The 24040-nt window shown below is 41.6% G+C and overlaps 1 protein-coding gene across 3 annotated transcripts in view; it reads left to right on the top strand.

The window, feature by feature from the left end:
- The window catches only part of LOC117428132 (leucine-rich repeat serine/threonine-protein kinase 1-like), a 42395-nt gene that overhangs the window by 13089 nt on the left and 5266 nt on the right, over positions 1-24040 (top strand). For 2 of the 3 annotated variants that reach the window (XM_058995328.1, XM_058995330.1), the window contains 24 exons: positions 178-357; positions 933-1081; positions 2242-2468; positions 3553-3680; positions 4453-4616; positions 5027-5164; positions 6207-6319; positions 6694-6764; positions 7394-7544; positions 8329-8441; positions 8784-8998; positions 9940-10104; positions 10771-10943; positions 11413-11533; positions 11710-11869; positions 14571-14847; positions 15026-15197; positions 15572-15741; positions 16544-16683; positions 17686-17935; positions 18520-18689; positions 21422-21619; positions 21946-22223; positions 23414-23608. In XM_058995328.1, the coding sequence (XP_058851311.1) occupies positions 178-357; positions 933-1081; positions 2242-2468; positions 3553-3680; positions 4453-4616; positions 5027-5164; positions 6207-6319; positions 6694-6764; positions 7394-7544; positions 8329-8441; positions 8784-8998; positions 9940-10104; positions 10771-10943; positions 11413-11533; positions 11710-11869; positions 14571-14847; positions 15026-15197; positions 15572-15741; positions 16544-16683; positions 17686-17935; positions 18520-18689; positions 21422-21619; positions 21946-22223; positions 23414-23608 (4118 nt within the window). The remainder of the gene's footprint in view (positions 1-177; positions 358-932; positions 1082-2241; positions 2469-3552; positions 3681-4452; positions 4617-5026; positions 5165-6206; positions 6320-6693; positions 6765-7393; positions 7545-8328; positions 8442-8783; positions 8999-9939; positions 10105-10770; positions 10944-11412; positions 11534-11709; positions 11870-14570; positions 14848-15025; positions 15198-15571; positions 15742-16543; positions 16684-17685; positions 17936-18519; positions 18690-21421; positions 21620-21945; positions 22224-23413; positions 23609-24040) is intronic. The other variant, XM_058995329.1, reaches the window with a different exon arrangement.

Here is a 24040-nt window from a genome sequence, read left to right as displayed (position 1 = left end):
GAGTTCAATGTGTTCTAATCTCTCTAATCTTATGTTAAATTCTTGTTTGTACTTCATTACTGTACTGTATCACGACAAAAAGCTCAAGGCAATATCTTTTGTTTCGTTCGAGTGAATGTGTTTTGTGTTGTCGTCTTTAATGAGGTAAGGGGGTGGTATCGCTGTTTCTTCACCCAGGGTCGGGCATCAATAAAGATTTGCTAAACTGGATGCTGGCAAAAGCTTGCCAACAAGGACACGTGGACATCGTCAAGCTGCTGGTGCTCAACTACAAGGCCGACACGGAGAACTGTGCGATAAGAAGCAATGACTTCGCTGTCATCACAGGTGTACCACTCTATGCAGCGGCAAAGGCAGGTATGGTGAACACGAGCGGCAAGACAAGCACGCTGAATGGTACTTTTAGCTTTTAACAAACAGTGTTTTTATTGATGTTGATGTTACTTCTGGGAAGCATTTTGAAACGTGTTTTAGTACTGGTACATAGTGCAGATTGTATGATCTTATGTTCACTACTGAGAAGATATCATGCGAACACCTGCATTACCTGATATTTAGTAGGTATGTATGTTTACCATAGCAGTTTACAATCATTTATTTCACCAGTACAGGCTAGTATTGCATTTTACCCTGCTGTATTACTAAATGAAGCAACCTTGCCTGTCAAAATGTCAATGAAACTGTACAAATTAGTGGTAATACATACATTTCACTGCACACTGTAGCCTGGACTTGTATAAAAAAAAACTTTGTTTTGGTTGGCAGATCTAAATATACTGCAACAATAACATTTTGTTAAATTAGCACAGTTCCTCTTTGAACAATGAACTGTACTTCCCAAATCGGTTTAGCCAGGCAAAGGGGATTTGTGCACTGGGTTTTAGTCCTGCTTTCATATGAAGCAACACTTTTATTTGTTTTATTCCTTGTAGGGAATGAAGAGATTGCTGCCTTTCTGCTTCAGAATGGATCTGTGTTCTGCTCCTATACTCTAATGGACCACCCTCACTTCGCCAAGCAGCTCCTGAGAGCGAGGTTTGTGGAGCCCAGCACTCCGGAGCACAGCGAGGAACTGAGCGATGTAGGTAACAGACGAGTTCTCTTTGTAGGAAACTTACATGCTGCAGCTTGGGGCTCTTCTTTTATAAAGGGAAGCCAGAAGCAAAGTATGTCAATGCAATGTGTTGTCTTGTTGGTCCTGCAGTTTGCTGCAGCTTTGGAGCACGGGTGGCTGAAGTTGGCCCTTCCACTCCTGGTCTTTTTTCAAAGCCTTTTTTAAATTGTTTATTTGAACCAATTAAACCTCCATCCAGACCTTGAAGTAGTTCATGATCTCATTTTACCTGTTAAACCTGGAGTGGCCCTCCAGGACTGGGATTGGACACCCCTGCTGAAGAGTGTTAGTTACGCTGCTTTTTTAGAAGGTTATTGGTCTATGAAGGCTAATCCTTTTAACATGTCCTGTGCTCGTATTGCTGTCCATGGGTATATACTGTGTTCATTTCATTGCTTTATGTTGAACTGTACTGAATGTCGCTAACATATGAAACAAAATGCATCATTTTTAAAAGTTTTTCAAGGGAGGTTCTTTTTTTAAACCTGGATCCTGTATCAATATCACTCAAGCTAACGAGAGCCTAAAATGGAGTTTGCCTAAGACTACCAAAAATGTTTTCAAAATGCCTGAAACTTCTAAAGTTGCATATGGTCAGCCGTGAAACAAACATAATGTATCCACTTGTTGTTCTGTTACCGTGAAACATGAAGTTAGTTTCCCACAACTGTGTTTTCCAGACTTTCAGTTCCACAAACTTTTTATTGAATAAATGTTTTACAGTTGTAGAAGTTAACAGTATGTGGCCAGCTTTTTCAAAGTGCACAGTGCAGACACACACACTCAATGTGCATGTAGTTTACAATAAAAAAGAGTGAAGCACTGTCATATAACCAACAGTTAAATATAAATATTCTCATAAAAAATGGAGATGTGATTCCTATTGCGTAGCAGTTTGGGCGATATTAATCACCACCACTGGTTCATTCATTCCTACAAAATCATTACCATACTGTAGCGCTAAGTATGTGTCACCAAACCACACATGTTGTTTTTGTTCTTGATTTACATAGAGGCTAAGCATCCCTTTTTGAAAGGGAAAGTTCTAAGCTTGTCTGGGAGAGAATGACCTCTGAACTGGGAATGTGATTGGTTGAGAGCACAGCTGATGTTTCTTCGCTCCCCAGAACCTCTCTGTGCAGTGGTCCAGATTGAAGCTGCCTTGGCTGGAGCTGGACTGGTTCATTGACCTCTCCTCCAGGATCTCTCAACTGGACCTGTCTTCAAACAGCCTCACTGGCCTGCCGTCCGTCATCCCCTGGGGGCTGATCCAGCTGCGGCAGCTCAACCTGGCGGACAACCAGCTGCGAGAGCTTCCCTCTGTCCACTCCTCGGAGGGTATCCTCTGCACAAGGTGTGTCCCGTCTGCCACTGTTTCAAGAGTGCGTCTGCAAAAGCCCACTTATAGCCAATGTGTGTGGAGTGTGTTCCTGGGACGTTGCCATTGAAAGCAGAGCAGGTGTAAAATTTGAATTGGGCCAAGTTTGTGACCAACTTACTTGTTTCTGCTACTGGCAACTCTTTACAAACTTTAATACAGTCGTCTCCGGCTAATAGAACACCCCTCGGGAAGCAAGTAAAGTGTTCTCTTAGCCAAAGTGTTCTTTAAGACAGAGTTGGCCACCGAGCACAATATGAATCCATAAATAAATATTTATTACTGGTCATGACGCACATGCATCAACATATGAAATGAACAGAATAAGCAAGAGAAAAGCAATTGGCAAATGTATGTTAATGAACTATAATAATAAAGTAACAGACGAACTAACGTAAATAAACTAACTGTCAAACTAAATTTACACAGCACCCCTACACATGTTAAATGCAGCAGCAGCTCTAGATTATTTATGAATACCTGTACAGGAGCAATATTCAAGACACGCACAAAAGTATTTAATAGAATGGTGAAGCAACTCACCAGAACAGGAAACTCCAAATTGCTCGGCGACTTGTGTCTGATTCAGGTTTTTTTCAGGAGCTTGAACAATTTCCAACTTTTTGTGGCAAGAGAAACACATTTTCCCATTTTTTGTCTACATGCCATCGGAATACAAAACGAGCATTTAAGTCTGTGTTTGAGTTATCGGGCTACAAAACAGTACTGTATCAGTTGTGAACAAATCGTTCTTGTTCCTTTAGACGGAGCATTTACAATGGGGGGGGGGGGGGGGGGAATACATTTCACCACAAGGGTGTTCACGTAGGCAAAGTGTTCTCTTAGGAGGTGTTCCTATACGTGGACACTACTGTAGTCTATGCATATCTTTATCGCATACCCCAGGAGCCACGTGGCCACAAGTTCCAAAATGGTCAGTTAGGAGATATGGCCACAGTGAAGAAGTTAGAAAAAGGCAAAATAAGTTTTCTGTTTTGTATCTCCTTTCACTGCTTCTAATTGTAGAACTCCATTTCACTGTCATGATCTCTTTCCTCAGGCTCCTGGAGGTGAACCTCTCCCAGAATGAGTTAACCAGTCTTTCTTCAGGATTCTTACATCTTTCCAATCTCCAAAAGCTCTTAGCAGCAAAGAACCAACTGACAACATTATTTGAAGCTGAAAATGGTACATTCAGGTTTCTATATTGCATTCCTTGTATGTTGTACAACACTTACATTATTCTTCAAAATACAGCATAGCCTAATAGTGTAGGCTTCCTGGAACCTTTTACCACACATCTTTGGCATATAGAATATCCCATCCTCCAAGCAGACTCCTGGGCAGGCAACAGTTTGAGAGTCGGTTTGTTACTGATGGTGAATTGCCTGTATTTATAACAATACAGTTTAATAACTGAATAATAATATTCTTTGTTGTGGTCCTCATAAGCTTGTCATGCTCCTGCACAATTCTAATAAAACCTGTGCATATGGTAGCATACAAATGTAATAACCTGAATTCATATACTCTACCTGTCTGCAGTCAGGAAACAATACCTGAAGCGACGGGGAAACGCTACATTAGGGGTCCGAGTGGCTCACCTGGGGTAAAAAGCACGCCTGCATGGTGTGCAGGGTGAGCCAGTCAGAGGAGCGCAGGCTCTCATCCTGGCTGTGCCAACTCACCGGTCTTCGCTAGGGATTCTGGTCAAGTGGACATTCTAAATTGGGAAGTAAAATAATTGGGCACTCTATATTAACCAATAGGGTAGGGGGTGGGGGGTGGGGGACCTTTATTTCCATCACACCTTTTAATGAGTGCCTGGGTGGCCAGTGAATCAGCACCCTAAATTAGCACAGCTGTACAATCATTAACTTTGAACCCAACTATTAGTTTTCTCTCTGTTCCCGTGTACAGTGTCTTGCAGTGTTATCGGTATTCTCTTGGTCTTTTTTAGGTACTAACTGGATAGGACTGCGGAGGCTGCAGGAGCTCGATGTGTCAGACAATCGTCTCACAGAGGTCCCTGCTTGCTTCCTTCACTGCTTCAAGTCGCTCCGCAGCTTCAGTGTTTCTAGGAACAAACTGAAAGTGTTTCCAGATCCGTGGGCATGCCCCCTGGTAGGTATCCACAGGGTGAAAATGAAATGCTGCTTTGCTTGGTGTACCTTGTATTAACCACTAATACTGGACAATTGTTGTAACGGATAAATGTTCAGAGAACTAGTGTACTGTAAAATCAAGGATGGAAATAAGACTCCTATTGCCTATCGGTTTCATCCATTCCAAGTTTTAATACGAGCCTCGGTGTATAGGTAGCAAGCTCCTAGTATCCTATTAAAACAGGAATGGATCAAATCACCCTGCAACGGGGGTCTTATTTCCAGCCCTGAAAAGTGAATTGATAACCTTTCTCCATGTTGGGGTTATGTTGAGGTTACATTTAAGGGTAGTACTGTAAAAGTCCTGGTTTTGGGAGAAAATAGTAATACATGATTACAGTGTTGTTGTTTTTTTTTCCTCCCCTCAAGCAATATTGTAGAGCATCTTCCAATTCCGTGGCGAGCATTCCAGACACTATTTCCATATTTTGGAAAAATCATCTTAAAGAAATGGACTTATCTGACAACTGCTTGAAGGAGCTGCCATTGCATATCTTTCAGCTAGAGGTAATTATACATTTGAAGGTGTATGATGACTACAGACAGCATTCCAAGCATTATAGTAAGCTTTTTGAAATATGCAGTTTCAGTTTCTTTTAAGCACTGCTTCTTTATTGAAGTTTACTTTAATTGAATGAGTGAATGTAACTGAAAGTATACATTAAATACATACAACCACTAGAGGGCGCCTTTGCTCTATGCCTTTACAGCATGTCAATGTAAACTGTTTCAAGAGAAAGATACAAGACATTTAAAGCATAGTCTTTTTAAAGACCTGTAGTATTTAAAATGATTGGTATTGTTTAGTCTAATTTACATACAGTAAATGAATTCAAAAGGAACGCAATATATACGGAGTATCAAAAGAAATTTATCACTATTATAACACTTTCAAAAAAAAAATAAAGGTATATAAATGATGGACATTGACAATGTTTTGGTTTCTTTTTAATCACTCGATCATTCATCCTTGACCATGACACGCTTGAGTGACTATGACTGAAGCATATGCACTTAATCACCTAATTAGTGAGACAGTTGATTGGACACTGGATATGAAGTGATTTCAGCTGTTGAATTGCAAGCTTGAATAAAAGCAATAAAGAAAATCACAGAAAAAACAATATGCCACGTCTGTCAAGAGAGCAGCACCTTCGTGCAATCGGCATGTTGGAGGCTGGACTAGGGCAGCGTACTGTGGCTCGCCGTCTTGGGTGCTCACAGCTAGCAATTTCAAACCTGGCGAGACGGTATAACCAGACGCACTCTGTCAATGACAGGCCACGAACTGGGAGACCAAGAGTCGCAACACCTGCTCAAGATCGACAGATCATTTTGTAGCATCTTCGTGATGTCAATTGTTAATCAGCACTATAAAAAGTCACTGCACCTGCTCAAAAACGGTTTGTCATTTTTCGATCACATCTAGTGCATTTTATCCAAATATAAGTGATAAGTTTTTTTTGATGCTCAGTGTGTGTATATATACAGGTGACAGTGCAGGCTGTTAGGACTGCAGTCTGAAATGTTATCTCCTTTCTTCCGGCAGGCATTGGTGTCACTAAAAGTGAGCGAAAATCAGCTATCTGCTTTGCCTTTGCCAAACAAGTGGACTTGCTGTCAGCTCAAATCACTTGATCTTTCAAAGAATCAACTTGGAAAGTAGGTTATTAATATGGGGTGGCTGTACTGCTGTAGAAGGCTTTTGGTCTGGATTAACACTTTTAGCTCATTATTTTTGTTTTCAAAGCCTTTTAGCCTCATGTTAAACCTTGGAGAGTTTATAAACTCTTTTTTTAAAAAAAAAGCATTCCCCCACCAGTGATACTGAAGTGAATTAATAAGTAGATAAATAAAATAGACCAGGGAATGACAGATCCAAACCCACCCTTTTGTAAGAAGAAATAAAGACTTCTTTTGGAGCTTTTTAGCTTAAACCATTCTAAGCTTCAGTATTTAAAATTGTAGTTTTGTTTTTAAATCGCTCAGTAATGCAAATGATTGACCGTGAAGGTATATTTCTTCATTCCTTATAGGACTGAGGAGGGAGCAAAAACTAAGAGACTCAGTTTCTTCACCACATGGAGCAGAAGAGACCCGCATACAGGTAATCTGGGTTGCATTATACCGTGTCTGGGTCTTGCAATAATGGCCGTGTCTTAGGCAGGTCCCCTCGGGATACACTTTTTTTTTTTTTTTAGTTTTTGGAGTGTCCTGTTTCCTCATTTGCATTCAGTGTTTCACTTTGGGATAAGATCATTTTAATAAACGTGAAGCCTGTGACCCCAGCGTGATCCCCAGGATGGTGCAGCAGGTGAAAGGACCTGTTCCTTTAGATATGGTTTCTCCTGGCTGCTCTGTCCAAACCTTTGCTTGAAATTTAGACTTTTGTCCCTAGCTGCAATCTGAAGCATTCAGCCCAGGGATTCAGTCATGCTCTTGGTTTCTGTATTTACCCTTTTTAAGAAACAAAGTTATCATCAGTAGCACCTTTCTAAATGTAACCCTGGCCTGCTTTTATTACCTCCTTGGTAATACGCACTTATGGTATGTTGCTGGGTCAATAATATATGAACTAAATTAGAAAGTTGTACTTCTGGATATCTGCTGTTACTTAAATGAAATAGTGTTACAATCCAAGTTTGTTTGTTTTTTTAAAGTGGACACTTTGCATGTGTAAAGATGTGTGAATTTGGCCCGTGGTAATGTATTGACCTCCTAGACCATGTGAAGTAGCTGTTGTTCTCTCGTCGTCAGCTTCTTTGATCGAATTCCCCGGGTTCCTCAGCGAGTGTTTGGAAGTCCTGTTCCTGAATGATAATCAGCTGGAGGCAGTGCCCCAGTCAGTGTGCTGTCTGAAGAGCCTGAATGAACTCTATCTGTCACAGTAAGTAACACTGGCAGTGGGGCAGGTTAAAGTCTGTTACTGCAAATTCGTTTCTCCAGGGGACTTTGTCATGATTTCTGTGATTTTTTTTTACAGCAGGGATAGCCATATTCTCCTCGTTGATGTTTTTTATTTTGGAGCCATATTAAATGTTTTTCTAAACCAGATTCTGGTCTAATCCCCACAAATCACCTAACCAATGCACATGAGCAGTGCCCTACTGTAATGTACTCTCATGACCATCTTGTTCCTAGCTAGCCCTATAAACTACTGAAGCGGGAAGTACTTTTGTTGTAAACTGTCTGTGTTTAAGCTGTCAACATGTTTTCTTGTTATAATTTTGATGCGATATGTGTTTACAGCTTCAAAGAAAACCTGTATAAAAAAATAAATCTCAGCGGTGGCAGAGCGTGTCAGTGTTCTTGTCTTTCACATATAAAAAGAGTGTGAATTTCAGTGGTGTCAGGTTGCTGTCAGCTCAGATATCCATGGCCCACATCACAAAGCCACAAGACTACTTAACAAACAGGCCCCAGTAACAGTGCGGTGTGATTTTATGCAGATTACACATGAAATGGATAAACAGATCTTCCCTCTAGGGAATGCAAACGTGAACAATTGTTGGAGTTTGTCCGTTGGTGGTCACGTCTTCACTCGCTGTTTATTCCTGTGTTCTCCACTCAGAACCACATGTGTAGTAAGCATGCGAATATGTATGTGGTTATTACTGTTCTGAGTGTACAGTAACATTGGTATAATGCAGTATCCTTTCCTTCCTGTGCAGTAATCCCGGGATTCGAGAATTGCCTCCTGAACTAGGGCAGCTGTCTAATCTTTGGCAGCTGGATATTGAAGAGCTGAATATTGGTAACATCCCAGCCGAGGTCAGGAAGGAAGGTAATGTCCATCTCCTGAGATGTGCTGACCTCTTAGCCCTGTCTGCTTGGCTGGTGTTCCTGCACAGTGGCAGCGGAGACTGGCTGAGCTCACTGCATTGACAGCTGGGGAGCCGATGCATGTAGCTTCTGACTGCACTCTATTAACTGCTTCAGGCAATAACAATTCCATAAGAAACAGACAAGTACAGGTGTCTTGATAGGTTGTCACAAGACATCATTGTTAGTTAATAAGCTGCTGTACATCCACAACACTATCTCAATCACAAAGCTAATGAAAATGGAAGACCATCGGTGCTAAATGTTTGTTTTTTCACTGCGGCTGATTTTCTCGTTGATCCAGGTCCTAGTGCAGTGCTGGCTTTCTTGAGGGCTCATCTTAGGAAGGCAGAGAAGTGCAAGCTGCTGAAGATGATCATTGTGGGGCCTCCTCGGCAGGGGAAATCTGCATTGCTGGAAGCCCTGCAGACGGGGAAAGTGCCGCAGATGATGCAAAATGAAACCAGCATCAGAACAACCAAATGGGAACTGGAGAAGCCCAGTGGTGTCAAAGACAAGGTGGGCATGCCTACTGTAGTGCTGTTTATCTGAGAAATAACAATGATGGGCATGCATACTGTAGTGCTGTTTATCTGAGAAATAAGGCTTGCTGGTATCAAAGCTCAGAGATTATACAAAAAGACAGGAGCAGGTACTGTTCTGTTTTATAGCAACTTTTCAGTAGGGGGTCACACTTATTTTGCACTCTTCCTGTGAGTCACAGTTGTCCTAGAATTTAATATTTTGAAATTGTGAATTTGAGTGTTTTGAATGTGCACTTTGGCTAACTGTAAAACATTAACATAGCCAAACTTACTTTGTAAGGAAAGTGCAAATCCCCTTCCCTCTACTTGTGATGTGCTTCCTAAATCCAGTCCAAATAAAGAGGAGCTGTGTACACTGTGGGTCCTGTACTTGATAGTTATTTGTGTTTAACATGTGAAAAGCTCTGCTGTTCCTCTGATTTATCTTCACATTGCTTGTGCCATTCTGGCCCATTTACATTTCTCCTTTACGATACACAGGACATGCAAACCCCTGAGAATAAAAAAAGGTTCCGATTCCATTCAGTGAAAGATACAAATGTTTAATAAGCCTGATTTTTAATTCTTATCTTTTTGGAGTCAATATTTAACTAAGTTACACATTCATTCGGAATAAGTTTGCAGTGTAAGCAATAGAAACAGTACTTGAAGATAATTAACTTGCGCTTGCACCTTGAAGGGTTTCATAAAGCAGACAGATTTTGTGTTACTCAAATGTAAACTGTGTTTCTGTAAAAAAAAAAAAAATCTGCAGCATTTTAGGGGTTAACTGGATAAGCTATATTGAGGGTTGAATTAAAAAAAGAGATTAATGTAGTTTTTTCTAATTAGCTCAGATACGCACAGAGTAGTAGAAACATTGCCTGCATTATTTGTCAATTTATGGAGCGGTTTGTTCTTGTCTTGTGTGAATAGATGGATTCAGTGGAGTTCAATGTGTGGGTTATTGGAGGCCCTGCCAGCATGTCCACAGTCAATCAGTGTTTCTTCACGGACAAGGCCCTGTATGTAGTTATATGGAACCTGGCTCTGGGGGAAGAGGCTGTGGCGAACCTGCAGTCCTGGTTATTAAACATTGAGGTAAGAAAGAGGCCACTGCATCTCTCCTAGGAACCCTTTTTATTAATCTACTGTTGTTGTCCTCCTCCCGTGTCCCTGCCCCTGGCTCTCTGCGCTCCCCCAGGTGTTTCAGTGAACAGATGCAGTACAGTATGGTGTCCCAAGGTACAGCCAGCCATTGTGGGTGGGAGGTAGCTTCCAGCTCCACTGTAGTTACAGAGTTACTGCTCGGTGGAATCTGTTTCACTTTTAAAAAGTAGATTTATAAATGTCTCTCTAACCTGCAGAAGCCGTTATTGATGCATAATTTGGGAATTCTCAGAAAACGGCTATTGGCCCCAGATCTTGTAAGAATCGAAGGTAACTGGGAGGGTAGTGTTTAGTGTGTGTTTGGGGATTGCCCATCCCTGATGAATGACCTAGCCAGCCACATACAATGGTCCCTGTATATCAAAACTTTTTTTCCAGGGTGTACTTTTTTGTGTAAAAGGAAAACATACCAATAACAAAACTAACAACCTTATTTTTACCCAAGTCATTAATTATGCAAATTGACCATTCTTAAAATATAAGTGCCGATTATATTTAAAGCTATGCCAAAAATGTGTGGTTGTCGGGGTGTTGGGGTGTTTTTTTTTTTTTTGGCTGCACTAATTGGAGTGATCTCCATGCTGTTTCTCACTGCAGGCCCGAGCCCCAAATGCTGCTGTGGTGGTGGTGGGGACCCACCTCGATCTGATTGACTCCAAGTTCCGCACAGAGAGGATCGCCACCCTGCGTGCCTACGTCCTGTCCGTGTGCCGCTCCCCCTCCGGAACCCGAGCCACGGGCTACCCCGACATCACCTGCAAACACCTGCAGTCAGTACAGCCTTTCTCATCGCATTCTCATTCCATGGCATTTTGTCTAACCTGAATTAGAATTACAAATCCCTTTTTGCACAGCCAGACACCTAGTAAGTGCATCTGCCAAAATGTTCTATCACTGAAAAACGGAACAAAGTCTAGCTTTTTTTTTAATCATCTTGCTTATCAGACAAGCTGTGCAAAGGGAATGAAACACCGCAGGTCGAAAACAAATCTCTATTTACAGCCCAGAAATGATACCAGGCCCTGTTGTAGTCAAGCTGTGTTTCCATTGTCAAACGGTAGTGCTCAGATGCATACTCGTGCCTGTTCTCATTGGGCACCGTTCTTGATTTAAAAGCAATAGTTTCCATCTCCAAAGGTAGCTGCATGTGTTGAGATTTAAAGTGGCATTTAACAGAGAGAGAGAGAGAGAGAGCTGTCCAACAGTGCTGATGCACACGTGTCTCTTTCTCTTCTCTAGTGAAGTGTCTTGTAAGACCCTAGAGGGCTTCGATGGGCTGCGAAGGCTGCTGTTTCAGGTTTCCTGTAACATAAAGGATATGTCCAACGCGGCAACTTCCCAGAAACTTGTCGGGAGATTGGTGAGTAATCTATAAAAAAAAAACAGAAGAACCGTGCAGAGCAATCGGTCAATTTTAAGGAATAAAAAGCTTGCCGCTGATTTAACTGAATCTCTCCTTTCTAGTCCAGAATGATATACCTCCAGGAGTGTTGAATCGGCTCCCTTTTTTTCAATTACATTAACTGTAACTTGCAGATACCCAAAAGCTATCTGCTTCTACAAGCGGCAGTCCTAGCGGAGCGTCTGAGGAGAGACCTGGAAGATGAAGTCCAGTATCTGACTGACCTGCAGCTGGAGCAGATTATAGAGCAGAACCCTGACAGTGACATCAAAGACTATGAGGACTTGCAAACCGGTCAGTCCTCGCCCAGACTCGTGCAAGATCCATTTCTTTCAGAGCTCCCCATTCCTGACCTAGCCCCAACACCAAGTTAAAATGTCAATTGCCACGTTTATAATTACCCTCATAATCTGGTGTAGGAACCCTGAGTAGATTTCATATGCAAGTGTGTTTTGTAATAGTCTGATATTTATCTGAAGTGTTACTGTGGCAAGAGATTGCAAGTACACTCAGTGCTTCCACTTTTTTTTCTTTTGACAATTCCTTCATTGTGTTGTCAGTTTCCTTGGCCATGCTGTCGGAACAGCCAGATACCAGAAATAACCACGGAAGCAAGATGAGACATGAGGCTTTTCCACCTACAGCTGTGGCCAAAAGTTTTGCCTCACTTAGAATTTTAGGATTGAGATGTAATTTAAAAAAGAATATATATACTGTGTGTGTGTGTGTGTGTGTGTATATATATATATATATATATATATACACATACACACATACAGTACTGTGCAAAAGTTTTAGGCAGGTGTGAAAAAATGCTGTAAAGTAAGAATGCTTTCAAAAATAGACATGTTAATAGATTATATTTATCAATTAACAAAATGCAAAGTGAGTGAACAGAAGAAAAATCTACATCAAATCAATATTTGGTGTGACCACCCTTTGCCTTCAAAACAGCATCAATTCTTCTAGGTACACTTGCACACAGTTTTTGAAGGAACTCGGCAGGTAGGTTGGCCCAAACATCTTGGAGAACTAACCACAGTTCTTCTGTGGATTTAGACAGCCTCAGTTGCTTCTCTCTCTTCATGTAATCCCAGACAGACTCGATGATGTTGAGATCAGGGCTCTGTGGGGGCCATACCATCACTTCCAGGACTCCTTGTTCTTCTTTACGCTGAAGATAGTTCTTAATGACTTTCGCTGTATGTTTGGGGTCGTTGCCATGCTGCAGAATAAATTTGGGGCCAATCAGATGCCTCCTTGATGGTTTTGCATGATGGATAAGTATCTGCCTGTACTTCTCAGCATTGAGGATACCATTAATTCTGACCAAATCCCCAACTCCATTTGCAGAAATGCAGCCCCAAACTTGCAAGGAACCTCCACCATGCTTCACTGTTGCCTGCAGACACTCATTCGTGTACCGTTCTCCAGCCCTTCGGCGAACAAACTGCCTTCTGCTACAGCCAAATATTTCAAATTTTGACTCATCAGTCCAGAGCACCTGCTGCCATTTTTCTGCACCCCAGTTCCTGTGTTTTCATGCATAGTTGAGTCGCTTGGCCTTGTTTCCACGTCGGAGGTATGGCTTTTTGGCCGCAAGTCTTCCATGAAGGCCACTTCTGACCAGACTTCTCCGGAAAGTAGATGGGTGTACCAGGGTCCCACTGTTTTCTGCCAATTCTGAGCTGATGGCACTGCTGGACATCTTCCGATTGCGAAGGGAAGTAAGCATGATGTGTCTTTCATCTGCTGCAGTAAGTTTCCTTGGCCGACCACTGCGTCTACGGTCCTCAACGTTGCCCGTTTCTTTGTGCTTCTTCAAAAGAGCTTGGACAGCACATCTGGAAACCCCTGTCTGCCTTGAAATTTCTGCCTGAGAGAGACCTTGCTGATTCAGTATAACTACCTTGTGTCTTGTTGCTGTGCTCAGTCTTGCCATGGTGTATGACTTTTGACAGTAAACTGTCTTCAGCAACCTCACCTTGTTAGCTGAGTTTGGCTGTTCCTCACCCAGTTTTATTCCTCCTACACAGCTGTTTCTGTTTCAGTTAATGATTGTGTTTCAACCTACATATTGAATTGATGATCATTAGCACCTGTTTGGTATAATTGTTTAATCATACACCTGACTATATGCCTACAAAATCCCTGACTTTGTGCAAGTGTACCTAGAAGAATTGATGCTGTTTTGAAGGCAAAGGGTGGTCACACCAAATATGGATTTGATTTAGATTTTTCTTCTGTTCACTCACTTTGCATTTATTTAATTGATAAATATAATCTATTAACATGTCTATTTTTGAAAGCATTCTTGCTTTACAGCATTTTTTCACACCTGCCTAAAACTTTTGCACAGTACTGCGTATATATATATATATATATATATATATGAGAACATAATTTTAGATATGGGAAAATTACAAAGCGGCATGTAATTCAATGTGTCAGCAGGTTTCAGTCGACCTTTTATGAAGCCAAACTTGTTTAATTCTATAGGATGATGCGAAACGTTTGGCCATAGCTGTAGATTCTGCATACTTTTACATATTGTATGTGTGATATTTGAAAAGGAAACCTTGTGTGCTGCAAAAGGTGCTCGAATAGAGGATTCCAGTCCCGTTCAGCCACTAATACACAGAAGTTCTTTTGCAATTAGTGGTCAGTAAAAAGTCGCTCACATTTAAAGTCATGTTAGCACATTTGTGTGGTTTCTTTCTGATTCTGGAGTGCAGGCATTCTGATAAACAATTAAAAAAAAAAAAAAAGTAGTCCAGGAAAGTATATAAACTTAACTTGGGAACAATTTTTGTGATCAAATCTGTCCCTTTAAAATGTTCTAGAGACCAAAGCCCATCTGTTTACTAATAACCACAGAGCAGGGATAGCCTGGTAGAGTGGTGATGTGAGCTTCACCTCAAGCCTGCCCAGGAGAGATTCTTACCTGCCAGTGTGTCGGTTTAGTCCTGCTGATGCGGTCTTTACTCTCGACCAGCTCTCAGCTTCCTGATCGAGACGGGAGCACTCCTCCATTTCCCTGACACGAGCCACGGCCTGCGGAACCTGTACTTCCTGGACGCGGTGTGGCTGTCGGAGTGTCTGGAGAGGATCATCAATATTAAGAGCTCCAAGTCGGTGGCAAAGAACGGAGTGATCAAAGCAGAGGATCTGCGCATGCTGCTGGTGGGCACCGGCTTCACTGAAGAAACCGAGGAGCAGTATTTCCAGTTCCTTGCCAAGTTTGAAATCGCACTCCCAGTCGCCAGTGACAGGTGAGCCCTTTGAAAGCGGACTGCATCCTTATTTGTGTTTTCCTGCTTTTCTCTGTATGAAAATGATCAGTGAACAGACCATTATTGGAACGCCCTAAAGGGAAAGTGGTTTTAACGTCTTTTGTAAACATGCAGTTGCTCCCAAATGTTCTGACCTGCAAACCTCTTTGTGCTGCAGTTACCTGCTGCCTCACCTACTGCCTCCCAAACCGGGATTGGATATCCACGGCTTCCGCCAGCAGACAGCCAACACCATTCAGAGGCTGTTCAAAATGAGCTTCGTCCCTGCTGGATTCTGGCAGAGGTTTATAGCTCGGATGTTAATTAGCCTCACAGAAATGGACCTCCAGGTACCTGTAATCTTGTAATGAAACAGCAAGGGGATTTGAGGACAGGCCTCAGAACAGCTCTTATTCAGCTCTGCTATTCCCTGGGGAGCATCACCACCTTGCATATTCCCAGGGAATGCAGAGAGAGAGAACACAACTGTGAATCGCTGAATGTCAAACTTGTACAGAAATACCACAAGCAAATGTACTTTAAGATTTTTTTTTTTACTTAGTAACACGAAGTCATTGTGGTGAAACCATGACCAGAATTTTTTTTATTTTTTATTTTGCTATAAAATCTGACTCGCACAAACGGCAAACGACTGCATTGTAAGCAGAGAATTTTTGTAATCAGTTGTGTGTGTGTGTGTGTGGTGTTCCATTTTTCATTTCAGTCATTTGAGACCAAAAAGAACACAAAGTCTGTGAGAAAAAGGCAGACTATCATTTATAGTTTTGCTGGCAACCAGCAGCGAAACCGTTGCAGTACCTTCCGCGTCCGGAGAAGCCAGACAATTTACTGGAAGGAGGGGCTGCTGGTGACATTTGACGGTGGCTACCTCAGGTAACCAGAATAAAGTTCCCCTTTCAAATACAATAAGCCATCTGTATATTACTGAACTCCTCCAACAGGCTTCCAGCCAGCCTGCAAGATTCCCTTGAATTAAATGAAGTCTTGGCTCACTAGGATAAATTACAGCCTGTTGCATCAAATGCTCCATTCTGTGACTCATTACTACTTCTATTCAGATGATGACATACTAATTTGCCTTTTATTCTTTGTATTTGCTTCAGAGCACTTCAGGTCAAACTAGGTTTCAGCTTTGCAGTGTTGAAGTCTAAAAGTAAAAAAAAAATAGGTTGGCACGTCTTTATATAAATGAAGAAATCTTAGCAGAATCATTAGCAGACCACTGCATTACCAGGGCATTGTGGATTTGCAACAACAGCTGTGATACTGTAGTGCTAATGAGGTACCATGGCAGGGATGGAAATAAGACTCCTATTGCATAGCAGTTTCACCCATTCCACTGATTCAACTTGTTAAAACCAGGAATGAATCACACTGCTGTGCAATGGGCGTCTTATTTCCATCCCTGCATGGTACTGTGTTGGGTTATAGGACAACCATCTGTGTGAGGTAGTATCTGCACATGTTTATATGGCCGAATCCATCCACTGTGATGTCACCATTTTGAATTGACTTAAAGGGTTGTTTTTTTTGCATAGCAAGTGGCCATACTGATATTGACAACAAAGCACAGTAGAATCCCTATATAGCACAGTGTACAAAACTGGCGCTTTGAGCTGAAAGACCCACAGTGGTCTCTAATGTGTGGTTTGTGCATTTCTGTTTGTTCTGGTAGTGTTGAATCATCGGATTTGAACTGGAAAAAGAAGAAGAGTGGCGGAATCAAAATAATCTGCCAGTCCGAAAACCGAGATTTCTCCGCCATGGCTTTCATTACAGACCATGTGAACTCCCTGATCGATCAGTGGTTTCCTGGTGAGAGTCTGATTTTCATTACATCTGCTCGGATCCTTTGAGGCTTCTGCTACTGATTCATACAAAAGATTGCCGTGTTCTAGGATCACAGGCAAATTGCTTGTCCTGGTAGGATTATAAGCTTCCCAAGCTCTGTTCCATCATTAATCAACTCACAATTTAAATAGTGTCTGAAAGCGCAAGCTCTTACGGTTTAGTTACTGAAGCTCAACATCAACACATTACATATTGCTGCAGGTGTGGGGCGAACATGTTTCTGTTCAAGCAAGGCAGCTGGTTTCAGGGCATCGGCATTGTGATAATGTAATGTCAACACTAGCAACAGGGCTGAGGTCAGTATTTCTTTAAAAGCTAGCCAGACACGGCGGAAATGTGCTCAGATGGTCTATAACATTAAACACTCAATAATAGTCTGAATAAAGCTTAAAGAAACTTCTTAGTGTATCATGGCTCTTTACAACACCTTCTGTTTTTTATAACACGCTGCAGAATCCAAGGCCTACCTCTCTGGAGTGTTGGTATCAATATGAGCCACACTTCAGTCGGTGACCTTGACTGTTGAAGCAGCTTATCAGTAAAATGGTTCATACTAGAACTTCTACTGATCGGGTATAATGACACTTCTTGACCTGTTGGTAATGCAGCCGTTCTGAACTATTTAATCAAGCTCAATAGAGTCCTCTGTGTGTTGCAAGTGACAAACGTTTCAGCTTTCTGCATGCATCTGACTCGGTTACCAGAACTTGTATTATTAATGTACTTTTTTTTTTTTATAACATAACGTGGTGTTTTGACATAAATTATTTCATTTTTGTATCAATTTTATTTAGATATAGTCCTGCAATGGAGACAATGCCGTGAATTTAGTAGATTTCTGGTTATCTGCTTGCTCCCTCTTTGCATGCCTGCTGTACTTTTGAACAGATCACTGGCTATGAACCCTGTCTGAGGATCTCCTGCATTGCTTCGGAGTCAGTTACGATGCCCTCCTTCATTTTCCAGCGCTGACTGCCAGTGAGAATGATGGCACGCTGCTGATTGAGCAGTATGCGCCGTGCCCCTGCTGTGCTACAGCCACCGCAGAGAGAGCAGGCGTGCCGGGGACATCGAAGACCGTGCACTTCTTCAACATGGAGGACTGCGTTCACGCTGCCATGGAGCTGGATCACATTGTCTGTCCGAATCACCCCTCTGTCCCAGTGCCCCTCCAAGAGCTGGTCCCGGAGCTCTTCATGACGGATCTCCCTGCACGGTAGCGCCTTCATTCCCTCTTGCTGGAGCTTTCATTGCTGCCTCTTTCTGTGCCTGTTCTCGCTATACACTCTTCAATATTCATCTCCTTGTACACTGTGCATCCCAGATGGACGTTGCTCCTATTTGGATTTTGGTTAAAGCAGAGTATGCACAACAAATAAAAAAAAATCCTAATCTATCACGTACTTTTGTTCCGGGGGTAAAATGTCAGCCACCTGTTCCATTTTATTTCAGCACTTACTGTATGTATATGCACTACAATATATACATGCATCAATATTACGCAGGAAAAGCAAGATAATGTATTCTAGTCGGCATTTGCTGTATACTGATGCAATAAACAAAGTCCATCATATTTACAGTGAGGGTTGTTTTCAGGAAATCCTTTATCCACATACAATAACATCATCGTAATGAATGCACCAGGCACACCTGGTCCTGGCATAGAAAAGTTTGCTTGCAAGCTGTTTCTATAAAATACAAGTAAAAAGAACCTGTGCCTCTATGAAATGTAATCATCCAAAGGGTTTTCTTGTCCGTGACGTGGAGGGTGTATGAGGTTCTCTGTGGTTTCTGTTGCAGGTTGTTTCTTGAAAAGAGCAGCCTGGAATACAGCGAGCATGAAAGCAACATCCTTGGGCAGGGGGGCAGTGGGACCATTATATTCAAGGCCCAATACAAGAACATGCCTGTCGCAGTGAAGAGGTTCAAGTTCAAGAGGTGTCGACAGCAGTCCTTCGATGCCAGCACAGGTAAGGGTGCATCTCCACCAAGCGAGACTCCCACCCTCCAAGGAATTGCAGCGTACTGATGCGCTGGAGCCCATAGCTGCCGGGTGCTGTTTCTTAAGGGTGCCGTGTGGGGGCGTCTGCAGTTCTTCTCACAGCTCTGACCTTTATTATCATTACAGTTGTGCTGTTCCCTTGCTCCCTGCTCAGTCTGTCACGGTTCCTTTTCATCTCTGCTCTGAAGAGCCCCACGCTTGAAAATCCATGCCCTTACCTTTCGCTCCCACACGAGTCACTCTCCCAGTTCGGTTCATTTTTTAACATGTTTGCTTATTACCTGTCTAAACAGCTGTCTTGATTGTTATTGTTTAACATTCAGATTGATGACTGCTATTACAAGTTCATAAATCCAGTGTATATTAATGAGAATTTGGCTACAGTGCATGACTTGGATAATATACAGGGTGCCTCAAAAGTCAGGAATCGTGGGCAATATATCAATATCCTGTTTGTTTTAAAGAAAAGAAAAGACATTAAAAAAAATATATAGATATATATCTATATATATATATATATATATATATAAATGGATTCCGGTTGAGGGTTCCTAAATGCAGCACAAACATGGTGAAGCCCTTTCACATTTTCAAGTGCTCCAGTTAATCATTGTCTAAATCGTTTGTCCTTGATGAGTGTTAATTATCAAGCATGATAGAAACTTTCTCAAACTTGTGACCATCAAAGAAATTGGATATTCGTTTTTGAAATGCCTATCAGTGAGCTTGCTTCCCTTTTCTTAAACTATTCTACATTTTAAAATAGCTGTAACGTAAAATATTTGTTTGGTTATATTGTTATAGTGATGCTGAGCACAGTGCAATAATAATTTTAAACATGGAAGGAATTTAATTTACCCAAATGCATCTGTTAAACGGGCCTCCAGGGGCGTCTGGTATATTATCCAGCCGGTAGATAAATAATGGGTTGCAGGAGACCTAATGTATACACAGCCAGTGTAAACAGTATAGTGTTGAGATCCTATCGCTCCCCTTTAGACGGAGTAGAAAAGAGGTACACAGGGATTTCATTTAACTAGACAAACAGGCTTGATATTCTGATGAAGGATTAGAAGAGCTTATATAAATGTTATTTGAAATGTATTCCTTTGCAGTTGGGATTTCTGTTTCTGAGGATGTTTCTTTCTCATTCAAACCCAGCATGATGCTGCAAGATCTGGAGTTTGGGGGTTTAAACCTTCCATAATTCTTCAATCAGTGGAAAGCACAGTATACCAAAGTCAAATGTGTATTATAACTGGAATGTATACAGCTATGAGAGCATCTACTTAACCCCTTCCCACTTATCAGCAAATTTAATATTCCCAGCTGTCAAGCTAGAACAATTTCAGGAGTGCGCCTTGTATTCCACACTTCATTCAAACCGGTTTGGAATGTTTTAGAATTGTTTTTGCGTGATTTTATTTATGTTCTATCCATGAGTGGTAGAAACCAATTCATTTGGGGTTTAGTGGCATTCTGTTGATTTTAAATTTGTTAGTGATCTTTATCGCTTTCAGTTCCACTTCTAACATCCTGAGTTTTACCTGGTTTTGGTGCATTTTAAATAAAAAAAAAAAACATATATAATACCTGGGTTAGCAGGAAATTACAAATTGAACAAAATGATGGGAAAATGCAGTAAATGTCAAACCAGTGCTTTTTTTATATATAGGAATGGCTTATGCAGGCTGGTTGGTTACATAAGATTCTGGCTGATTGTTAGCCAGAGACCTCTACACCTTGCAAGCTTTTCATTGGCATGGAATATGACGCAAGTGAAACATTTTTTGTTACTTTTAAAGTGTTTCCTTTTTTGCCACAGTAACTAAAGCCTTACAGAGTTCAGAAATATTCCTCCTAGCAGGGGCTGCCTCACACTGTGACTGCTGAGGGGGAGGGCTGAAGGTGACAAACATGTCAATAACTCTTAACTGAATGAAAGAAAAGCAGTGTTCAGAAAACTCCATTCTGCATTGTATTCTGTTAGAAGTACAAAACGTGAAACTGTATGATTTAACGAAAATCAAATCACTGCTGCCAGAGTAACTTAACACCATTTTTGCTGAGTTTATAAAACCCAGTGTGGACCCCTTCTCAGTGTGGTATCTTCATCTATTTTTAATGAAGTCATTAAACTGTTTCAATTGTAAAATCACTGCATCCACATTTGGTACTATGCTACAAAGAGTTGACTCATTTCATAAGATAATTCAGAGTATAAATCGTGCACCAGAGATATATATTGGCCTGTTTTTTATATTGAAACCAACCCCTGCTTGTGTAAATATAGCATACATTTGTTATTTAGACTAATGGAGAAGCTAGCAATACTTTTAATAGCCTTGTTATTGGAAGAAGGTGTAGTGAGACCTCATTCAGAGTGCATGACTGTTTCGTAACAAAAGTATTATGTTTATTATGTTTAGGGCTTAACAGCTGTCGGTGCCATAAATTTGTTTTAAAAAGTGGGGGGTGCAGTCTATGTAGCTGGGGAATATAGTAATATAATTCAGAATAAACCTTTATTTCATTCAGATTTGGTGACTTTTGCGGTCGTGAACTCCCTCTTAGGCGGACAGGAGGGGTATTTCACAGGCACTCTACAACAATAAGATCCCTGTGTTCAAATACAGCATATTTTCTATTTAGAAACAAATAATGCCCTGCTCACAGTATTATTTTTTTATATTGATTCAGACACTATGGTTAGACACTTGCGATCCATGGATGCTCTGAGGAATTTTTCGGAGTTCCGTCAGGAGGCCAGCATGCTCCACTCCCTGCAGCACCCATGCATCGTGTCTCTGATCGGAATCAGCATTCATCCACTCTGCTTCGCTCTGCAGCTGGCCCCTTTGGGCAGTCTCAACACCGTGCTGGAGGAGCACTCGAAGGGTGAGTACGTTTCTGTAATAGACAGCCTAGTTCAAATGTAAATTCCACAGATGGAAAGAAGACTCCCGTTGCACAGCAGTTTGTTCCATTCCTGGTTTTACTATGAGTTTAATAACACACCTGAGCTTGTCATCTGTGGCTAATCAAGCACATATTAAAACCTGGAATGAGTGAAACTGCTGTGCAATAGGAGTCTTATTTCTGAAATTCTGATTACCTCAAACATGAGATACTCCAAACATTTTTTTAAACTCACAAAAGCCTAGCTTGTACACTGGTTGAATAGGTCCCAGTCTCACTGAACTCTCAATGTTTCCTCAAAGCAGGAGTGCTGTTTATGCCACTGGGGCCCATGCTGACCTTCAAGGCAGCCTATCAGATTGCAGCAGGGCTGGCCTACCTGCACAGGAAGAACATCATCTTCTGTGACCTGAAATCCGACAACATTCTAGTTTGGTCCCTGGAGACAGACGACCCGGTGAACATCAAGCTTTCAGATTACGGAATCTCCAGGCAATCATTCCACGAAGGAGCGCTGGGGGTGGAAGGAACACCGGGCTACCAGGCACCAGAGATCCGGCCTGGCATTGTCTATGATGAGAAGGTACGGAACCTTCCTGGAGGTTCTAATTATTATGTGTCCGAACAATGACTTGAGGGAGAACACAAGTGAGGATCACACTGGCCACGAAATGTTTTGTTTTGTTTTGTTTTTTTGCAAACATAAACTAGAGCAGTGGTGATAGTCTTTTATAATGGTCCAATCATTCACTTTTGCCGTTTTATTAAGGTCCTAATAAACGTTGTCCCATGTCCCTGCCAGAGGTAATCCGATAAACAGTGCGAGTCTTTGTGCAGTTATTAGAGGAGTAGCTGTACCTGCTGTTCTCATGACTTTATGTGGCCTTTATCACCTGGACCTGAGCTCATTAACTCTGTTGGCTTTTGTCTATTGTGTAAATAACCACTGACTATCTAATGAAATGAGGCAGTGTTGAGTGAGGTCTAAATTTCCCACAGAGAATGACATTCGCCATCTATTTCTTATAGGGGTTGTAAATCTGCGATGAAACTGCCTGGTGCTTCTCACCACGCTGCACAAAGGAAAATTATAGGTCCCTGAAAGCACAGACATGGACTTGCATAGCAATCACCTCCTCATTATAGAATGAGTCATTTAATTTGAGTAAATGCAGCTTTTTGTGTTCACAAAATTACTAAATAATCGGTTTTGCCTGGTGTACTGTTCTTTCTGTCTTTTCATACAGTATATTTACTCTAGAACGAAATCAACTAACCATCCCTTTTCAGTATGTAATGTTCTGTAAATTCAGACAGCGGTCACATGTGCTTGCTTTGATTGGAAAAAAATGCAGCCCTGGATTGTCCCGTGAGATGGTCCATCTGATTTTAAAAGGAATGCAGTGTACTGACCACAGTACGCTCGGAACACTGGGGCTCTGACCCACATCCTTCTGCAGTGCAGTCCAGTGCTCTAACTAGAATACTTGAGATTACAGCACAATGGAAGTAAGATCAGGACGAAGTTAGCCAGACTTGACCCACTTTTTTATAAAAACCCCATAGTCACACATAGGTATGAGGTACATATACCACATGCATATACAGTCTGGCTTTACTGTATTTTTATAAACAGTCAGACTATGACTGTTTCTGATAACTGATTCTAATTCCTGGATTACTCAGTCTCAGTGGTTGTCCTGGGTTGACAGTGTGCACTGTATTGTTTGTGCTCCTATGGGATGGTTCTCTATTGTTTGTGCCTGTGCTCAGGTGGATATGTTCTCCTATGGGATGGTTCTGTATGAGCTGTTGTCCGGGAGACGGCCTGTGCTGGGTCAGCATCAGTTGCAGATTGTGAAGAAGCTGTCCAAGGGGATCCGACCGGTGCTGGGACTCCCAGAGGAGGTGCAGTTCCACTGCCTGCAGTCTCTCATGCTGCAGTGCTGGGACACCAAGCCTGAGAAGGTACAGGGGGAGAGTTACTTCTGTGTGTGTGTGTGTGTGTCAGCTCACCACTGTACATGGGCACAAGTCATGTAATCACACAGTTAAACATTGTTAACATATTTAACTCTAAGAATGGACCAATCCACAGAAATCTGTATGAGCAAATCCAAATCAATCCATTTATTTATTTATTTATTTATTTATTTATTTATTTATTTATTTAATAATCGCTGTGTATTTAATTCATTCATTACTTATAAACACAAATAGAAATTATTATTTATATCTTGTCTTTTGCCAACAAAATTAGATTCCCAATAGCAGCAAAGATAAAACCGCTTTAAAGGGGAGCTCAGCTTTCAGTGTGTTGCTGTGGTGTTATTTTGGCCAGTCAAGCACAATGTATTCTGTTTTAAATCTGTCCAGGAGTGTGTAAGAATACTGTGTATA

The sequence above is a fragment of the Acipenser ruthenus genome, chromosome 21, assembly GCF_902713425.1.
Source record: "Acipenser ruthenus chromosome 21, fAciRut3.2 maternal haplotype, whole genome shotgun sequence".
NCBI lineage: Eukaryota > Metazoa > Chordata > Actinopteri > Acipenseriformes > Acipenseridae > Acipenser > Acipenser ruthenus.
Note: the sequence above shows the minus strand (reverse complement) of the source record. Positions and strands in the feature narration are given on the sequence as shown.